This window comes from Quercus robur, chromosome 8, assembly GCF_932294415.1.
Source record: "Quercus robur chromosome 8, dhQueRobu3.1, whole genome shotgun sequence".
In the NCBI taxonomy this organism is placed as follows: Eukaryota; Viridiplantae; Streptophyta; class Magnoliopsida; order Fagales; family Fagaceae; genus Quercus; species Quercus robur.
The window spans coordinates 32,702,548-32,723,179 of NC_065541.1; the positions used below are offsets into that span (position 1 = coordinate 32,702,548).

General features: G+C 32.8%; 1 protein-coding gene and 1 long non-coding RNA gene across 3 annotated transcripts; one reads left to right on the forward strand and one right to left on the reverse strand.

Moving 5' to 3' along the window:
* Positions 1–1,905: 1,905 nt before the first annotated feature.
* On the forward strand, positions 1,906–15,016 carry LOC126695232 (protein ENHANCED DOWNY MILDEW 2-like). 2 transcript variants are annotated; one of them, XM_050391906.1, is made up of 18 exons: positions 1,906–2,726; positions 2,806–2,902; positions 3,493–3,543; positions 3,631–3,776; positions 3,951–4,050; positions 4,157–4,264; positions 4,964–5,211; positions 5,303–5,392; positions 5,488–6,024; positions 6,165–6,309; positions 6,449–6,550; positions 7,036–7,128; positions 7,253–7,294; positions 9,364–9,474; positions 13,543–13,614; positions 13,715–13,833; positions 14,250–14,313; positions 14,416–15,016. In XM_050391906.1, the coding sequence occupies exons 1-18, from the start codon at positions 2,320–2,322 to the stop codon at positions 14,764–14,766; spliced, it is 2,883 nt and encodes a 960-aa protein (XP_050247863.1). In that variant the 5' UTR covers positions 1,906–2,319; the 3' UTR covers positions 14,767–15,016. The 2 variants fall into 2 exon arrangements, with proteins under 2 accessions (XP_050247863.1, XP_050247864.1); XM_050391907.1 differs by lacking the exon at positions 3,493–3,543.
* On the reverse strand, positions 14,647–15,168 carry LOC126695233 (uncharacterized). Its single transcript, XR_007645999.1, has 2 exons — positions 14,946–15,168; positions 14,647–14,787 (listed from the first exon to the last, which is right to left on the reverse strand). It is a non-coding gene; the product is annotated as an uncharacterized LOC126695233 (long non-coding RNA).
* Positions 15,169–20,632: the final 5,464 nt, after the last annotated feature.

Here is a 20,632-nt window from a genome sequence, read left to right on the forward strand (position 1 = left end):
TTAAAAGTGAGTATGTAAATTAGAAAAAAGTAGATTATTGTGTTAAAATAGATATGAATTTTTGTGCGAGTTGATGCGAATGCTCTAACTTTGTATATCATTATTTTATCCTCTTTTTTTTTTTCTCTTGCCTCTTGTCTCATCAAATTCTCTCTCTCTCTCTCTCTCTCTCTCTCTCTCTCTCTCTCTCTCTCTCTCTCTCTCTCTCTCTCTCTCTCTCTCTCTCTCTCTCTCTCTCTCTCTCTCTGAGGATAATAACAAACAAATAATGAAAAATGATTATTCAAATAAAATAGAATGTAGAATAAATAATCTGATGTGAGTGTTTTTGAGAAATTGTTGTGTAAAATAGAAAAAGTAGATCAATTGAGTGACATACTTACCTACAATAGACATGAATTTTTGCACAAGCTAATACAATTACTCATACATGTCAATTGAGTGACACTCACCTATTGATTGACCCATATGTCTACATGTCAATTGACCTGCAAGCTACAAGTTGATTGGTGCACATGCTTACACGCTTATTGATTCATATGTTTACATGTAATTGCCTCAAATGTTCATAAACTCACTTGACCCTCACATGCTTGAGTGACCTAAATGTCTGGATGATTTATTATTCTCTATGCTTCTTTTGTCAGCTTCATTTATTCCATTGCTTTCATTTTTTTTGTGACTTCTAATCTTAAATAAATTCTAGGGTTGGGGTGTTAGTGCATGTGTAAGGGCTTGCTTAGTAAACTCTATTAAAGTAATTCGGTAATATAAATAAGGGTTAATTACGGCTAAGCGGTTCAAGGTGCCTAACCTCTTCTCGTTATCCTACCCTAACTCTGATTTTTTTTTCCTTTTTTTGTTGTTGAGAAAGGCCCTGACTCTAAACTTAATCTAATGTGAAGACCCTCCTTCTGTAGTTAATAAAATGATATTTGGACCTATAACCAAGCGATGACTTCTTTAATGCTTATATCTTAGAGGCATCAACGTACTCTTGGGTTCATTCCGATAATGAGCTCAAATTGTGATAGGGAGATATGTGCATCTTGCCTGCTTGTCAAGAGGAGCCGAAAGGCACAAAAAGGATCACAACCCACGACACTCGTAATAATTATATAAAAAATTATTAACAAATATAATTGTATCAAAAGGGATCGGTTAATAAATATTGATCATTAATTGAATTATTTAGATTCAATTATGAAAATAAGTACTATTTCTTATTAGTAACACTTTAATAAAATACTGCCTTTATAATAATAGTTTAGCAAAGTGTTAAAGTTTTTTATTTAATAAAATAAAAGGTTAGAAATTGTAAGTGTTTTTTTTTAATAAAAAAAAATAAGGGTAAACTACGTATTTGATCCCTATCCTATACACCATATTTTAATTTGGTCCCTAACCTTTTAATTGTGTCAAATTGGTTCTTAACATTTCAGTACCGTGTCAATTTAATCCTTACTGTTAATTTTTAGATGAAAATTGATGACGCGTCTAATGGCTAAAATAAAAAATTAGCTTTCATTGACGTGACAATACAATAAAATTTTATTTTGGCCTTTTAACATGTGATCAATTTTCATCCAAAATATAACAACAGTGACTAAATTGACACGACATTAAAAGATTAAGAACCAAATTAAAATATGTTGTAAAAGATAGAGACCAAATATGTAGTTTATCCAAAAAAAATAATTAAATAGCAAAATGTTTACAAGTAAAGTAAGGGGTAGTTGTTTGAATTTTGAAGAATAGCAAAAGGCAAAAGGGTAAACATATGTGACAGTAGGCATTCCCCATAAAAGGACAAACAAGTAGCTGATATTAATAAAGCCGGTTACCATAAATGGATAAAAAGACGGTTATTCAAGTTATTCGTACGCACTTCTCTCTCACTTTCACTCTCACTCTCACACACACACACACACACACACACACACACACACATCACATGCCAATGCCGTGTCCCTCTTCTTCTTCTTCTTTTTCATCATCTTCTTCCATTTGTGCACAGTCTAGGGTTCTCTCGCACTGTTAACTCTATTATTATACTTCTTGTAGTAGTAGTAGTCTAAAACAAAGGAAACCAAATTTTTAGAGTTCTAGTTACGTTTTTTTTAAAAAAAAAAAAATTTAATTTAATTATTTATTATTATTATTGTTGTTGTTGTTGTTGTCATTACCTTTTTTTTTTTTGGTGTGTGAAATGCTTTGTTTGGTTGACGAGAAAGTGTAGGAAAAGAGAAGGGAATGGGGTTTTAGAGTGTACCAAAATATATTTATTGCTCGATTGTACAGTCTTGGTGTGGAAATTCAATGGCATCCGATGAAGAGAGTGAGATTGTGGCAGAGTTTGTCACAAACTATGATTTTATCGATCACATGGGAAATCCCGTTTCATTGTCTGTTTTGCCACTACAATGGAGCGAGGGTGATTTCTTTGGTGACTTGGAAACACAAGTTTTCTTACGTGGGGATGGTGATGATGGGCTTCAGAGAATCTACAAGTGCGTCATAGCATGGAAATTTCAACTTTCCTATGTGCGGCCTGAAATTTGTGTGCTTTCCAAGGAGAAAAGCTGGATAACACTTCAAAAGCCAAGGAAGGCTTTCGAGAACACAATCAGGACAATTTTAGTGACTGTTCACTGGCTTCATTTTGTTAAAAAGAATCCAGAGGCATCAGCTAAATCTCTATGGAACCACTTGAAGAAAACATTTAGGTTTGATTTTCTTATATTATATATATGATATCCTAAGTGCTGTTTTGCTCGTTTTTGTGATCACCTGTGTGTTTTGCAGCTCATTTGAGGTTGAACCTTCTGAGAATGATCTATTGGATCACGTACAATTGATCACTGAAGCTGCTAAAAGAGATGAACCTTTAGTAAAATCTAAGGTTATTACTTCTTGCATCTATCTCTGTTGTTGTTTAGTGTGAAAGTCTGTATTTGCTTATTGAAGAGATAACTGTTGTTTTATAGAATTACAAATACTTACATTCAGTGGTGGAGCCAGAAATGTTTCTTAAATGTATCATTGTATTCCTATTTCCCTAACTCCCTAAGTGCAAATGAAAATGAATTTGTCTTTGGAAAAAAAAAAAGAACTTTTATTAAAGAGATTTAATCTTTTATTTTATAAACCAATGCTTTAAATGCTCCTAAAATTATATGATTTATATATGACAAAAAAGTCATTATTAAATTAAAAAAGAAGACAATAATACATTAAAGAGCGTTTATACTTCTAAAATAAATAAATAAATTGAAGGGGGGCATTACCAAAAATTGGCTCAAAATTATGAATTTTAACACTAAAATAGAGGGGGAGGGGCATCTGTCCCCTGGCCCCCCTCCCTCTGCCACTGATTACATTTGAAAAGAAAGAGAATCAAGAATATGTACTATGGAATACTGTTGTACTCATTTTATATGTTATTACTGTTACTAGCTTCTCTAAGTTATATATTATTAATCTTTTGGACAGTATTTGCTTACTCTTTTGGAGAAGCCTAGGAAAAGTAATGCGTTTCATGAGGTCAGAACTATCTGATTAGTCTCTTGCTTACACATTATGTTGCAAAATCTTTCTTTTTGTTCAAGGTGTCCTTGTTTGGTTTAACAGGATGCTCAAAAAAGGAAGAAGTTGAATTTTATAGTATATTCGGATGATGAAGAGGAGTATGATAAAGTGTTTGGTGAAGAAGATAATGAACTTTATCTCTATGATTATGTTTGTTCAATTTGTGACAATGGTGGTGAAATCCTATGGTATGCTCTCTTTATGACTTCATTTAATTAATGGTTTTCTTTTACACAATGAATGCAATTTTTTTATTTTAATTTAAAGGTAGTGTTTCCTTAAGGATTATTTTGTTGAATAATCCCTTTTTTGGTAGACTAATTTACTTTGTTGATTTCAATTTCAATTTGCATTTGATACAGTTGTGAAGGAAAGTGCTTGAGATCCTTTCATGCAAACATAGGTTCTGGGGCTGAGGACTTCTTCTGTGAGACTCTTGGCTATACTGATGCTCAAGTCAAGGTACTGACTTCTTTGCTTTCATTTTGTGTGTGTATTCTCTCTATTTGCTCGTTTTGCTCTGAAATCTAGTTATTTTCTCCTTTAATCAGTATTTGGTTTTGTGCAGGCAATGCCAATATTTTTGTGTAGAAATTGCAAGTATCAGCAACATCAATGCTTTGTTTGTGGCAAATTGGGATTTTCTGATAAATCTTCTGATGCAAAGCCAGCAGAGGTATACTATTCTGATAATCATAATCACTTCACAATTTGACATATAAATATATATATATATATATATATTCTTGTTCAAGCTTTAAAAATGATCATTTGAATTGTTAAATGATGAGTCTAATACCACTTCCCAAAAATTGTGCATCAAGAATTTGGCCACAACATTGGTACTAAAATTTATATGGAACCCTCATGGTGAATGTGTTTGTGACTACATGGTTTTAATTTGGAGCCATTTGAAGAAACTGTTCGGTATTTCTCAGTTCTTCCCCCCCCCCCCCCCCCCCCCGCGCACGTATGTTTTATGGTACCAAATCTGAACCTAGTGAGATTATGATATTTTAACATCCTTCACTAAGTTGCAATAAGGATTAGCTTACTACCCTGACCTATCTGAATACTGAGTGTGATGGCAGGGCGAATGATGAATTCTGGAAGTCATTATGTACATAGAAAGGGTAATTATAGCAGTAGTTTATAACTTAATTTGTTATCACATGGATTTAGCAAAAACCCTTATTTGTTATATTTTCTTAATTGCTTTCAGTCATTTGTAGATATATGGCTACCTCAGTTGATCATCCCATAGTACTTTTTCATTTATTCAAGTTGCAATCTTAGATTTTAGGTGTGTTTCACTCTTTTTGGTTAGGTTACATGTGTATATCTGCAACTCAAAACTTTTTCTGTCACATTCAAGGTCTTCCCCTGTGTTTCTGCAACTTGTGGCCATTTCTATCACCCAGAATGTGTTGCTAAACTGCTCCATCCACACCAGGACATGCAAGCACTAAAACTTCAGAAAAAAATAGCTGCAGGAGAATCATTTACTTGCCCTGCTCACAAATGTTTTGTTTGTAAGCAAGGTGAAAATAAGAATGTTCATGAGTTGCAGTTTGCCTTGTGTCGGCGTTGCCCCAAGGCATATCACAGGAAATGCTTGCCCTGGTACTCTGTAATTCTTTTTTCATATTTAAAGTAGGTTTTGAAAGTATCATTCTGTGGAAAATTTCTGATATATGGTTTGCCCTCGATTCAGGAGGATTGGTTTTGAATATAATAATGACGAAGATATTTTACAAAGGGCTTGGGATGGCCTGCTTCCAAATCGAATTCTGATATATTGCTTGTAAGAAGTCAAGTATATGTAATCTCATTCATGTTTTTTAGAATGTATATACATTGTTCATTAAATGACATTGGATTGCCAAATATTTTGAACAGGGATCATGAGATCAATAAAGAACTTGGGACTCCACTTAGAGACCACTTAAAGTTTCCTGATGCTAAAGGAATAAAGAGACAACATGAAGGAGAGAAGCTATCAAGTAAAAAGAAGGCCGTGGCTTCAAGAAAAGGAATGGTTTGTGACAATTTAAGTGCAGGAAAAATTAAATTAAAGTTGCCGAATCGGGTCAAAAAGATGTGCAACAGTGTCGAAGGTGGAGATTCTACCAAAAAGATTGAGAAAAGATGTTTTAGGCAGGATTTTGATTCCTTGAAAAAAAAGAATACAATTGACTTGGTTGGAAAATCTGTAAAGGAAAATATTAGGTCTATCCCTTGCAAGTCTTTCACTGCGGTTGGAAGCAAGTCCTCTACAAAGAACAATAAATCTTTGATTGATTTGGAATTGTATCCATTAAGGTCCAAGAAGCAGAAATTGTCTAGTGGGAAAATCAAGAACACAATTTTGGAGGAGTCTGTGATGATAAAATCAAACAGTTCAGAGTTCGTATTGAATGCTGAAACGAAAAATCAGTAATTTTTTACTTGCTTTCTTCCTCTTTTCAAAATTACAGGCCTAGTGCAGCTTTGTGTGAGAGGAAAAATCTGAAATTTGAAGTTTCAGTACATAATATATGGATTTGATAATACTGATTTTACTTTTCAATTTACAGAATTTTGGCTCTAATGAAAAATTCCACCACTTCATTAAATAATGAAGAATTCATCAGAAGGCAGAAAGTCCAGGGTGCAGATGCATACTATGGATCTCTATCGGACAAGAGTATCACACAAGGAAAAGTGGAGTGCTCTGTTAAGGTATTTCCAACTGATTGTCTGTCAAATTTTTCTGCCAATGTTGAAATTATTTGACTAAACTTTGTAATTGTGCATCTCTATAGGTGGCCTTTTTTTTTTTTTTTTTTTCTTCTTTTAAATCCTTCAAGTTTACCTGCAGGCTATTCAAACAGCCTTACAGAGGTTAGAAGAGGGTTGCAGCATTGAAGATGCAAAAGCTGTTTGTGAACCAGAGATTCTCTGGCAGATTTTCAAATGGAAGGTTGAAGCCAGTTCTACCAAAATCTTAATGATATTACTGATGAGATTTATGCCTCTGAGGTGTACTTGGCTCCTTAGTTCTGTTTCACATATTATTCTTGTTGAAATGCTCTAAATGGTGAATCTCTTTTTATTGTGTAATATACTTTGATGGCAAATGATTGATTTCAAGTGGTCAAGCTTGTAGTCTTTCCTCTGTCATTATGATTCATGGGTTGAATTTATTTTTGTGCTACAACTCTTCTTGAAAGGAAAAAAATTATCATTTTCTTCTTTATTTCCTTTTCCCCACTGACATTAAGGTCTGATATTTCAAGAAAATGTGGTCAAAAATTAGATTTGTGTAGTAAATCATTTCACTTGTCAACTATGACTGAATCACTTTGGGAGAGAGTGATTAAAAACAATTTTACTTATAAGAAGGGAGGGATTAAAGGAAATTTAAATCATACTAAACTATCCAAATTACTTGTTCACATTCTGTAGAGAAAGCTCAGTGTCTATCTTGCACCTTTTCTCTATGGCACGCGCTATACATCTTTCGGTCGCCATTTCACAAAAGTGAACAAGCTTAAGGAGGTAAATTCTACTGATGGTTTATTTGATTTAAGTTTTTCTTGTAGTTTGGTTTTGTGTCTGGTCTACTTGGATCTAGCTGATCAATGACTGGGCAAAGCTCATAGAATGAGTTTTCATTCTGCAGATTGTTAATAGGCTCCATTATTACGTGCAAAACGGTGATATGGTAAGACAATTCTTTTCCTTTTCCTTTTCTTGGATTTGGTTATGCATCTTGTAATTTTAGGGAATATGGTGTATGTAATAACCTTGATTCATACCACTGCAGATTGTTTTCCTTATTGCTTTCTGAGAATGTAGTAGGTCGAAGCTCAAAAGTTGTTAACTTATGATTCTCTTCCTATTACCATTTATTTTTCCATTTAATCATTATAACTCTTTTTGCTTAGTCCAACCAAAAGGACTAGGGAAGAATTTTAAGAATGCTCCATGTGTTTATAACCTTACTCTATCTCTATTCATTTTCAAAAAAAATATTTTTAAACTAATGTGGAAAACTGGAAGTTATGCATTTATCAGGAGCTTTATAGTGTGACTTTGAAATATGGAAACAATCCCGATCATCTTGTTGTTAATGTTGGAGAATTTAAGTCCAAAGAAAGGAATACCCATTAGTCCATTTTGTCAGCCCGTTTGCTATCTAAAGACTAGTATTTTATTTGTCTATGGTATGTTTTGTTTATTATTTTGAAAGGTACTGTTAAAAAAAAAAAATTTAAAGGTCATTTGATTAGCTTATGATTTTTAATGAAATTAGATGATTAGGATTTAATTGTCATATGTAGGGTTTGGATTCAAAGGGTTTGACACAAGACAAAACCACTACTAGGTCTGTCCATGGGTCTAGTTGAATTGGTTTGGGGATCAAACCGAAACTTGTTCCCACCTTGTTGGGTGAAGAATATCAGTAACTTTCATCAACCGAGAATAACTTCGATCTTGACCACTTGGTCTTCCACGTGTGTTGGTGGGATTCAGTTGAGGCCAACGATGATGGACGATGAAGGGTGACAGGCGAAGTTCGCCTGCTGTAACCACACCTTATGTCTCCGTTGGATGGGTCAGTTTAATTGGATTTCAATCTGTGAAAACTGACACCCAAACCGTATTCATTGGTTCTTGAAGAGCTTAATCCACCACCAACCGCTGTTCATCTCGAAACTGGCAAGAATAGACTGGGTCGGACTGGGCTGAGCTGGTGGATCGGTTTTCATGGGTGGATGGACAATCCTAACCAAAATGATGCAACAATAAATTGGAATCAATGTTGCAAAAGATACAACCATGTCTTGAGTCTCAAAAAGTATCATTGTATCAATCTTTTTCACATCATTAAGCTTTGTCACTTTAAGCATCGTGGAAGGTTGATTGATAGTAGATGCGTCAAGCTCAATTTTCACATCATGTATACCTTCTGATTTGTTGCTCTCTGAGTTGATCTTTCTCATCAACCAGTGGGAAGTCTTCCTTCTCAGTAGTAAACAACATATCTGATTCTTCATCAGGTTGACTCTTAGGTTTGAAGTTTGAACTGTGTAGCAAAAAAAAGATACAAAAATAGTAATTATTTTGCATTAATTTGGTTTGTATTACTTGATGGATGCAATCAGGATGAGACTGACAGGTTTTGCTGTTGACAGCTAAGGTGACATGGGGGAGGCATTGCTTACTTGAGTGGCAGTGCTTCTGCTCTGTCCCTGTGTAGATGCTATTTCATGTGATGGAGATCAATAATGATTATTCTAATGAAGCCACAAATGTCATTGCAGAAAATTTTATTAATTTTAAGTGAACATACTCAGCAAATATATTCTCAACTAAAACAATATCATTAGGAAACAAGCATGACGGGACATATTCTTGGATTGGCATATGGAGTTCATACATAGCCTATTTTGGTCCTTAATTGTATCTTATTGTGAAGGAAAATCACTCACTTTGGACTTACACGCTCTGTGCTTTGACTCTGCATTCATGAACTAGAAAGAGGAGAATTGTATGAGGCTAAGATACTTCTCACTTGAGTCACTTCTTTGCATAAAATATAGATTAAAGCTTCTCAGATTGTGGAAGAATCTATTGCAGATAGATAATTAGAGTCAAAGCAATTATGATGCTGCTGCAATTCTTATAATTCTTTTGAATAAGAGTATGAAATTGAAACTTCGAAATTTTTTTGTCTGTTTGTTGTTGGTGCTTTTAACTACTGGAAAATTCCATTTACTCCTTGAACAGATTGTCGACTTCTGCTGTGGTTCTAATGATTTCAGTTGTCTCATGAAAGAAAAGCTTGAAAAGACTGGGAAGGGGTGCACATTTAAAAATTATGATCTTTTCCAAGCGAAGGTAGATTTTGACTTTTATAATGGTACTAGCCTATATCCTGTGCTATGCATGGCCTTTTTCTTTCATTTTTAATTTTATTGGTATGAATCTGGTTAGATTCAATTGATTTTCATTTCAAGAAATATATATGAAATTTAAATGGAAAAATATAGTTAAATATAAACAATGTGTTACAAAAAAGCATTGTTTATGCCAGTGCTAAAGTTTGTTTATGTTTTCCTTGAATTCTACGTTCATACATTTTATAACAATATAAATTGATGGTATATTGACTTTTAAAGGGAGCATAAATCTAAGACTCGTTTGTAATCTATATACTTGCAGATCAAATAGGCAAAATGTAGTTATTTTATCTTGCTTGTAGGGTCTGAATGGTAGTAGTTTGAATTATTACAGTTCTATACATTACTTGAATTTCTGTGTAGCATCTAATGATTTTTTTTTTCATTGAGAAATTTGTTGATGTGCTTTTTCAGAAAATGCTAATTATAAAATGTTTGCCATACATTTTCCATCATCATTGTAGAGTAAAATTACCATCAGAACATACTTTGCTAATTCATTCTATTTGTTTATTTTTCTCTAAAATTAGATTTTCTTATTTCTTGTAATAAAATTATATTTTCATTTCTTTCTGAATTACTACTAAAATGTTTATAAAGGAACCAATTATATAGATTGTATCGTACTATAGGCATTGCATGATAGTTCTTTTCTTTAAATCTCTCTTTTTGTAAAGCAAACTGAAAGCCAGTGACTTCCGTAAAGCAGACTGAAAGTAGGAAATTCCTCCTAACTGCTAGGTTGCATTCTTTTAAATAGGCAAGTGTCCTTGTCATGTGAACATCACATAACATTGTTAAGTAATTTAACGGACCAGGTATTATGTAAAATGCCGTTCTCTTTTAGCCCCAATCCCCTCTTCTCTTTCTTTGTAGTTTCCTCTCCCCCAACCCCCTCTCATCACTCTGCCATTCCAACCCCCACCCCTACCCACCTTTTCTCTATTGTGTGGTCCAATGGTACAAGGACTGGGATTTTGCTGCCAATGATTTCGTCAGCATTTGAGAGGAGCTTTGCCAAGACAAAGGGGTCGAAGAGATTAGCAGCTCTACCATGGTACAGCAATGGGGGAGGCAAGTTAGCAACAATGGAGGCCATGTCAATCTGCAAAAGAAAAATTAGAAAAAGAAATAAAGAAAATTCATGCCTATAAAAAAAAAAAAAAATATTCAAATTATGTGAAATGGGGTTTTGTTCGAGGTGCAAAGAGTATCAGAAGGTTGCAACTAGAGCAAAGATTGTAATTGGAAAGAAGGAAATGGGTTTTACCTTTGTTGTTGCATAGAGAGAGATAGAGTGAGAAAGAGAGAGGGGGGGGGGGGGGGGGGGACTGTATTTTCTAAGCACCATGTACCAAAGAAATGTGTTGTTTTTGAGTTGTGTCAACGAGCACCATAAAGATAAAAATTGTTCCTTTTAGAATCCAAAAGGAAGAAAAAGTGTTGAAAGTACAGTAGAATTCGCTTATTTTGCTGAATTTGAAAACTTTTTACTGAAAGTATTATAGATAAAGCTAAAGGTTAGCTGAAATAATATAGTGAGATCTATGAATAGTACTAAAAAGTACAGTGAAACTCATAAATAGTATAAAAAATAAGCTGACAACTTTCATCAATGCCAAACACACGCATAATAGTCGAAACTGGTATTTTCTTCAACACCTTCCTCTTAGCGAAGCATCTCTCAAACGCTGATGGCATTATTGGCGCCAAAATCGCAGTCTTTGTACCACTGGCACTCACACAGTAGAGAAAAGGTTGCTGGGGTGGGAATGGTGGAGTGATGAGAAGGAGTTGGCAGAGGGGAAATGACAAAGAAAGAGAAATGGGAATGTCTGTCAACATGAAACTTGGTCTGTAACAATGTCATGTGACATTCACTTGATAAGGACCCTGTCTATTTAAGAGAATGCCACCTAGTTCCTCCTAATCAGTTTGTAGCTAAATTTTTTCCAGAATTTGAAAATTTAAAATTATACAAGTAACATATAAATGGATTTGTCATTTATGTACACTTCACTTCGGGTTGCCTTCAATGCAGTTTGAAGCAACTTTGCAAGTAATTTCTAACTTCTCTTTTTTTCTTTTTTTAATACTGTTTATTAGGTTTGGTCTCTTCTGTTGTTGCATTGTTTTTCATGTTTCTATCTTGCTTATATGAAAGTTGTAGTTTACATTATTTTTTGGTTGTGTTTCTGTGAAACTGTTTCATATTTTGTTAGTATTTGGTAGATGTGGAATGTGGTTGCTCAAAAGGTTCATCATATCTAAGTTTAATTATTAATTAAAATGATTAGAAATCCCTAAGTTAATAATGTGATTTTAGGTTTGGTGTTAGTATTAATTATTTTATATAACCTTGAGATGGCACAATTTTGTGCAGTTAGCATAGCCATTTGGCATCTGGGGAACAAGTTTAGGAATGCTAGGGCTACACTTTTACTCAGCTTCTCCCTTTTTCTTTTTCTTTTTTTTAATGAATAATTAAATCTTATTAATAAAAAATGGAACAATTACAGCTCGAACAATTACAGCTCAAACAACACAAAGACACAAGCAGCCAAGCTACATACACCAGATTGACACAGCAGCCACAAACAACCCCCAGATACACATAAACCCCTACCCACCTAACAACAAATGCTAAAACCAGCATCTATATACGCACCCTGGGACAACAGAAATCCAGATCTCCCAAATCCCAGACATAATGTCAACTCCTGCCAGCAGTCAACCACAAACAACAGAAAGCAAGGCTGCTAGCCTGACAACACAAACAGAGCCCCTTTATGGTTGAAATTTCAGTATATAGAGTATAAAGCTTGATACTTAACTCAAGGTTGAAGAGGAAGGAAAGATATAGATATCTGTTAACTTGTTGAGAACTAGTTATACTTTTTGCTTAATACTTCTTTTGTCCGATATTATTAGTCCACTATACTATTTTGGGATTTCCCAAAATACAATATCCTTTAATAAATCAATGAACACTACTAATAACATTTCTAATTTATCACTTTATTTGAAAAGTCAAAAACTTTTTTTTTACTTGTTTTATTTGAGTTAAGATTAAGGAGGGTAGCTTTGAAAACTTCTTCATTTTTATCTAATAGACAATGCATTAAATGATGTTTCTTAAAAAGTTGGTTTTCTAAACAAGATCAACAATATGGGATAAAAGAATTATATTTCATTAGCAGGTCTTTGTGTCTGCATCTTTGTACACAGCAACCTCAGTTTGTAAAATAATTGGTGTTTTTGTAAAATATGAGTACTTCTCCAAGCTTATGGCAAACTTAATTTGCTTTCAATGATTGTGTATATTCCATGGAAATAATTTTTACTGCAAAATACGTGTCAATAAGTATCTTTATTGAATAAAAGGTATTGATCCTTTTAATGCGGGTAAATGTTGTTTTATAATTCACAAGGGGATGGTTAACAATGAAATACATACCAAAATTGATGTTTTTATTAACTATTTTGTATTCATACCATTTTTATAATTTTGATATTGTAAAAAACTTGCTACTATGATTTGGGTGCTAGGTTTTTCATCTGATTCGTATTTTCTTTACTTTTCATTGAATAAAACACCCTTTTGCCGTGAAAGAAGTGCAGAATATGGTTCTATTATATATAGGACTACATGTTATGCCCAAGAAGTTGAAATAAAGACTATGTTTAGTTAAGCTTTTGGGTAAACCTCCTATTTTGTCTGGTATGACAAGAAAATAAGTTCCTTTAAATCTTGTTATTCTATTGAATATTACATACTTTTTGACTCTTCAAAAAAAAAAAAATAGCCTGAATTTTTTGTGTTTAAAAAGAATATAATTTTTTTTGAAATCTTCTGTCCCACAAAAAAAAAAAATAAAATAAAATACTTAAAAACTTAACTTGAACCCAATGATTTTAGTGATAGATAGGAATTCTCTGTTTTCTCTCCTCTGCCGATCCCTTATTCTTTCCTGATATTAGTTACATAAGGATCCTTCTTTTGCAGAATGATTTCAGTTTTGAGAAGAGAGACTGGATGAGTGTCAATCCAGAAGAATTACCCAATGGTTCCCAACTGGTAAGAGGCAAAAATCTTGGCAAAAAGTAAGTTGTTTAATATATTTCTTAACTCGTGTACAGGTTTCATGTACTTCTTCTTTTGTTTTCTTTGTGGGCAGATCATGGGGCTGAATCCCCCTTTTGGGATCAAAGCATCTCTTGCTAACAAGTTTATTAACAAGGCCTTGGAGTTTAAACCAAAGCTCCTAATTCTTATTGTTCCAAAGGAAACCAGACGGTAATTGCTTGTAGTTATTTATAATCTTATTCTCTTAATGTTTCAAACCAAAGCAAGAGGTAAAATTAGCATGAGTTTTGGGGAGGGCTTGGATTTTAAGCTTCTTTAATTGACCTGTTTTTTCCCCTCGATTATTTTAGTAGAAAGAAAATACTCACATTGCAAGAAGGGAGTTGATGATGGCTTTATTAAGTATTTAGTTATGTGGGAGTTCTGAGGTGAGCCACATTTAATTAGACGTCCAATATTGTTAGGGAAGGAGTTGGATTCTGGCTTCTTAAGTGTCTAAGCTACAATGGGACTTTGGGGTTGACTCGGGACTCATGCTTAAGGGCCTCATACACTCTTCTGCTTTCTCTCATTGCTAAGCAAAGCAAGAGCTGAAATCTCTCTTTCTTTTGTTTGCTGTTTACCAGACTTGACAAGAATAATGCTGCATATGACTTAATTTGGGAGGACCATGAGGTACTCTCAGGCAAGGTAAATCAACAAGAAGCTACATCTGTTTATCCTGATATAGATCATATTAGATGTAAAGTGAACTTCCAAAATGGCTCATTTACTTTTTTGTCCTCTTTTCAGTCATTTTACCTACCTGGATCTGTTGATGTTCATGACAAGACATTGGAGGACTGGAATTTGAAGCCACCGCCACTCTATCTTTGGAGTCATCGTGATTGGACTGCAAGACACAAAGCAATAGCTCAAGAGCATGGCCACATATTCAAGGAGCAACCAGAGATGTGTTTGGAAGGAAAAAATGCCCAGAATTATCTTATTGAGAACTGTGGTTTTTTTTGGGACCATACAGGCTTGCACCCACCTGGTGATATGGGAAATTGGCATGGTTCATCGTCAGGCACCAATCTTGGTAATAGATACCTCTACAATTTGGAGAACCAGTTTCAAGGGTACCAAGGACAATGTGGATGAATTCAATCAGAGTTCAATGGCCTGGAGGAGAAGCACAAGAGAGGATAGAGACAAATGTGAGAGCTCACATCCCACTTCCATGTCGAGGACTCGTTACATAACTAGGATCGTATTGTGTAATATTTATCTTCCTTAACGTTTTGCCACCTCTTGAAGCCTGTAGTTGAACTTGCAGAAACTTTTAAACAGTCAGTTGCTTGTACAGCCACAAATACTGCAATCGCATTAATGCAAATAACTGCCTTACATATTTCGAGGAGTAGATCGTATTTGTATGTGTTAGTGAAGTTTGTGTAATATTTACTTAATATGCGGCAATGGTAGTGACCTTACAGGGCGTCAAGAGCCTACAAGTAAGCAAATCCTTATAGTTTAAGGATAAAATATGGATTCTAATTTCTAACCTTGATTAAATTGAATTTTAAATTTCTTAATTTATCTTTGTAGTCTTAATTTGTCTTATTATTTTTTTAAGCAATTTGTCTTTATCTTATTGTTAAATACTTTCATTTAGATAATAGGATTATTTTTGGAAGTTCAGAATAATGAAGGTTAAAGAATTCAAAAATCAAATTGGCACCATATTCTTATTTTTCAATAAGTTTAGGAACACCTAGTTTTACACTAAAACTAATGTTTCATTCTGTGATTGGTGCATGATAAAAATAAATAGTGATAATGGAGGACCCAAGTGGAAGTAATATTATTCCCATCAAAAGTTGACAAATCAACCAAATGCAGAATTGGATGTGGCAGGAGGATCATTAATTTATTTTCTCTTTTCAATTAAAATTTTAGCTTCTTTATTTTCACAAAACTTATGTATCGTATTTTAGAAACTTAGATTCAATATATTAGGTTCTATAATTAAATTGAAACACATAGCTGTATTGAATTTAATTATTCTTAGAAAATATAACACGATTAGTGTTTTATTAGTTAACACAATCATGTGTTTGAATTTAGTTAGGAAACCTGATGCATTGCTCTAGAGTTTGTACCTAAATTTTACTCTTTCATTCTTAAAAAAAAGGTTTTATTCTTCCTTTTTTATTTATGTATTTCTTTTATAACTTTTAAATTCTATTAAACATTGAAAAAAAATGTATATTTTATTTATATTCCCTAAACATGAATTGTTCATCCAAAAATAAAATAAAATGCATTATAACACAGCACTAAACTCCTAAATGAACTAGAAAAAAAAGAAAAAAAAAAAGAGTAAAACTCAAACCAAATACGAAAATAAAATAAATAAATATATTAACTTCTTCACACACACTATATTCATGTTTCGTGACTCACGTTTTCAAATTAAAAATGATAATATTTAACAGTTGTAACTAGTTATAGTTTATACAATATATATTTCAAATTTATGAAATGTAGATTTAAAAAATTTTAATTTACATTTAAATTTTTTATTTGTCTTATCATTAAATCATTTTCAGTTAAATAATAATATTTTTTTAGTAGTAACCAAAATAAATAAATAAATAAATAAAAAGGAAGTTAGAGAATTCAAAATTCAATCCACACCCTATTTGTAATTTACTCTTTAATCCAAAATTTTTCCTTTTCATTTTGTATCCTTATTTTTCTTTGATAACTTTTAAATCTTAAAAAATTTTGATAAGTAAAAAATTATTTATATTGTTTCAATGAAATTTGTCATCTAAAAGAAATGTCTCTTCAGAATGTCAAATATTTCTTGGCTAGTCACCTTGAAGCAACCTTACTATCCTTATAATCCTTGCTGCACATAATTATCCACTTATCATTGTGCTTATACTCATAATTATGCTTTTCTTTAAGGATAAAGTTTCGCTACAAACTTAGTTGTAGCTAGTGACTACGAATCCACTCAATATCTTTTTATTAAAAGTGAATTTTGACAAATTTACCATTGAATTACATTTTCTTCTTATATAATTTCCAAAATATCAAAGATCAATAACTATGTCATCAATCAAATACTAAAATTTTTGTAATCTAAAAAATCATGCATAAAAACAAGTTTATGGATTGAATAGTAAATAACATCTAATTGATAAGAAATTTGACTTGTGTATTAAAAATATAAAGAACATGCAATCCAACGATTAGATTTTCAAAAAATGTAGTCACGTTAAGTTTTTTAGTGGAAGTTGTAGCCATTGGCCAGTGACTACAACCAACTTTGTAACCAAACTTTTATTCTGTTTGGCATCAGTTTATAAGCTTAGTTTCTAGCTTTTATGTACAGTTTTTTAAAACCTCATTTTTTCTCGCATTTTCTTACTTTTTCAATTTTTTTCAAGGTACAAGTATACTTTAGCATACTTTCAACAAAATTTTTTCAGCAACAAGCTAGATAAGTTGTTCCCAAACAGACCCAAATTTGTATTTTCTCTAATACGCCACTCCTCTAGTGCCTCCTTGAAGACTACATGTGATACAAATATGATTTCATGTGTTAGCTATACATTCTTCACGTCGGTGTGCTAGTTAAACTCAGGGAACCTAGGCCTTAAATTCCATTCATCATCAAATGACCCTTTTGTCCTCCTTAACTCATGAATGTCCCATGCCCTGAGTCTCCCTCACTATTCCAAACTCCTTGAAGCTACTTGCCCCAAATCTCTCTATTGATTCCATCAAACATAGTTTTGCATCTTATACCAAACAAACAACGGAAATTAATGGATCTACTTCATTCATGTGAGATAACATGGAATAACTGAACTTTAGAAACAAAGAATAGAAAGGCATACCTTGCTCTAGTAAAATTCAAAACAAAGAAGAAGATTGAATTTGGAAAGACCTTCAATCTTCATCCCAATTCCATATATGCCCAAGGTGTGTGGTCTTGCAATTAGTTTTGTACGTGCTTTTTTGTTTCCAAGAACTTGTTCTTTTTCAAAAATTGTTTTCTTTTGTTTTTCTCGTACATACTAATAACTGTCTGAGCAATTATTTTACTTAATAACTCTTATTATATAATTAACTAATTATCTAATTGGGTTGGCCTTTTGGGACAATTCAATTAGGCTATTGTGTGTGGCTTGGGATGGGACCAAATGGATAAATAAAGCTCTAGCTCCAATGTGCTTCATGCTTATCTGTCAACTCTTGACAAACCCAAAATTACTATTAATTATATTTAATACCACTATAAAAATATAATTGCACTCTAAGCCTTTTTAAGAAAATTATATCCCAAGACTTAATTATCTAAACAATTAACCAATTCATGAAAATATTCATAGTAATACAAAGTCATAATATATAACTGTTACTTTGAAAATTACTACCTCTTAATCCTTGAGTTCCTGATTTAATCCTTCAAGTTATTTATATATTTATGAAATCACATTTCATAAAATATAAGATTTGATAACTCTTTACTAAAGTGGCTAGGCCTAACACTCTAAATAACCAAACCCATTAAACTTATCTCAAGGGAATATTTTGTATCTTTAGAAAGAGACTATGTTTCTCAAAAAAAAAAAAAAAAAAAAAAAAAAAAAAGAAAGAAAGAAAGAGACTATAAATTTCATCTTGAAAATATGAGTTCCTTCAACACTACTTGTGGTTGCCCAACATATTGAGATTAGATCTCACTCCTGATATATCAAAGCAATCTATATTTCATGATCAGGTTCACAATCCTCTCAAGATTGAGAGTTTATGTAAATGAAATTTGTGAGATTTATTTTTCAGTTGACAATAGTTAATAGAATAATTAATCTCACAACGGTCCAGTTCAATATATCTTACACACTTAAGACACATCAATATATCAATTAGAAGTATCCACTTCCATGATCAAGACAAACTATCTTAGTTGACATGTTATAGTCATCACAGATGAAATGCCAAATTTCATCGTCGACTACAAACTAAGATTTTGAGTTTACAAAGAACTTGTGATTTATATCTCTCGTGACTAAATCACATACAATGCATCTCAAAGACTATATGATAATGTCAAAATATTCATGTTACCATTATTTTAGATAATAAAACAATTTTATTATTTATAACACAATGTCATTCATAGCATCATACAATAGGATTTTAGGGCACTAATCGTAACAATCTCCCACTTGCCCTTAAATACTATTGTGCACCAATCTAACTCTCGTTCCCTCCAAGTGTGACTCAAAAGTTCACTGGGACAAGGTTTTGATAAAGGGATCTACTAGATTATATGCACCATCAATCTTTGCTACTGTATAAATTTCAACATTAACAAATTCAGATTGGCCTTCAGCCATAGTAGAATCATGTTGGGATTGAGGGGGTGGTACATTTGGCATAGAAGATGAATTTGTAGGAAGTGACAGTGGACATTCAACTATGGCTGCATTACAAAATTAACAAGAAAATTAATATAAAGAGATGGGAAAAAAAAGAACAATATAGAGAATAGAAAGAAAAAAGAAAAAAGAAAAAAAAAAAAACACTTGTAATCAAACTCTCAAATCCCTATGTTTCTACTTTGAGACATAGTTTGTCCAGTAAAGATTAGAGAACGCATAGAACTGGACTTTAGTTAATTGAATTAAATACAAGTGACCAATCACTACACCTTATGAAATCCCAATGATTGGAAGCAACTCCAAGTATTTTACATACATCCTACACAACACATACATAATCCTCTATCTCACTTTTTGTGTTCCATTTTACACTCTACCAATCACAACTTGCTATGTATTCCATGTATTCTTTTTACTTCTTTTATAAAATAACCAAAGTTTTTAAATGTAAAAAAGAAAAATAAAGCACATGACATGCCACATTGATGAAGCATAAAGTGGGACACAAAAAATAGGACATAGGATTTGTATTCTTCCACAAACAGTTGTAGCTCCAAAAGTATGAGTAGTGTAAGTGAATCAAGGTACACACACATATAGAGAGAGACCAAAAAACCTAAAAGAAAAGAGAGAAAGACTAAGTCGAGCCACATGGCGTGACCAAGCTTGCTCTTATACTTGTAATGACTTGAGGAAAGCACTAGCTATATCTACACTTACACCCCAAAAGGATTAATCAAGTGACAATTGGGGCTCGTTATAATCACTTATAAGTCCAAGATTCACCTAGTAAACATCTAATATTAGACTCAGCACACGTTTGCAGAATACACACTTAAACCATTTGATTTAGAGTATCACAACTATTCTATAAGCATTCCTATCCCTCTTTGGACATCGGTTCTATGTGTATACATTGATTTTTACACTAACAAGTGCAAAGGAGGGCACCCTATACAATGGATATGGAAGGCACCTTGTGGCTTGGAAATAATATTGGACAAAGTTTGGTTACAAACTTTATTGTTACCTAAGGCTACAACTTCATTCAATATCTTTTTATTGGATGTGAATTTTGACAAATCCATGATTGGATTATATTTTCTTCTAATATCATCCATTCTTGCAAAATTTTCAGAAGATCAAAGATCAATAGCTATATCATCAATCAATTGTTTTAATTACAAAATTGTGTAATCAAAAATTAAGCATACAAAATAAGTTTAAGGATCATACAATAAATAATATCAGATTGGCATAACAATTGACATGTGTGTTAAGAGCGTAAAGAACATGCAATCCAATTATTAGATTTTCAAAATATGTAGCAATGTTAATTTTTTTAAAAAGAAATTGTAGTCTTAAGTTACAACTAAGTTTGTACTTTGTAGCCAAACTATGTCCAACAAAATATTATATAAGAAGAGAAGAAAGAAACATGGAGAGAGAGAGAGAGAGAGAGAGAGAGAGAGAGAAATGACAATGGGGCTAGGCAGGGCCGAAGGAAGGTGTTTTCACCTCTGTCCCGCATGATTTTGTTTTACCCCATCGCTACCCTGCCT

Excerpts from the sequence above, each read along its gene's own strand:
- LOC126695232 (XM_050391906.1), top strand. The coding sequence starts at position 2,320 with ATGGCATCCGATGAAGAGAGTGAGATTGTGGCAGAGTTTGTCACAAAC. Across the intron at positions 5,212-5,302 it reads CACAGGAAATGCTTGCCCTG|GAGGATTGGTTTTGAATATA; the intron begins GTACTCTGTAAT and ends CCCTCGATTCAG. Across the intron at positions 6,551-7,035 it reads GGCAGATTTTCAAATGGAAG|AGAAAGCTCAGTGTCTATCT; the intron begins GTTGAAGCCAGT and ends CACATTCTGTAG.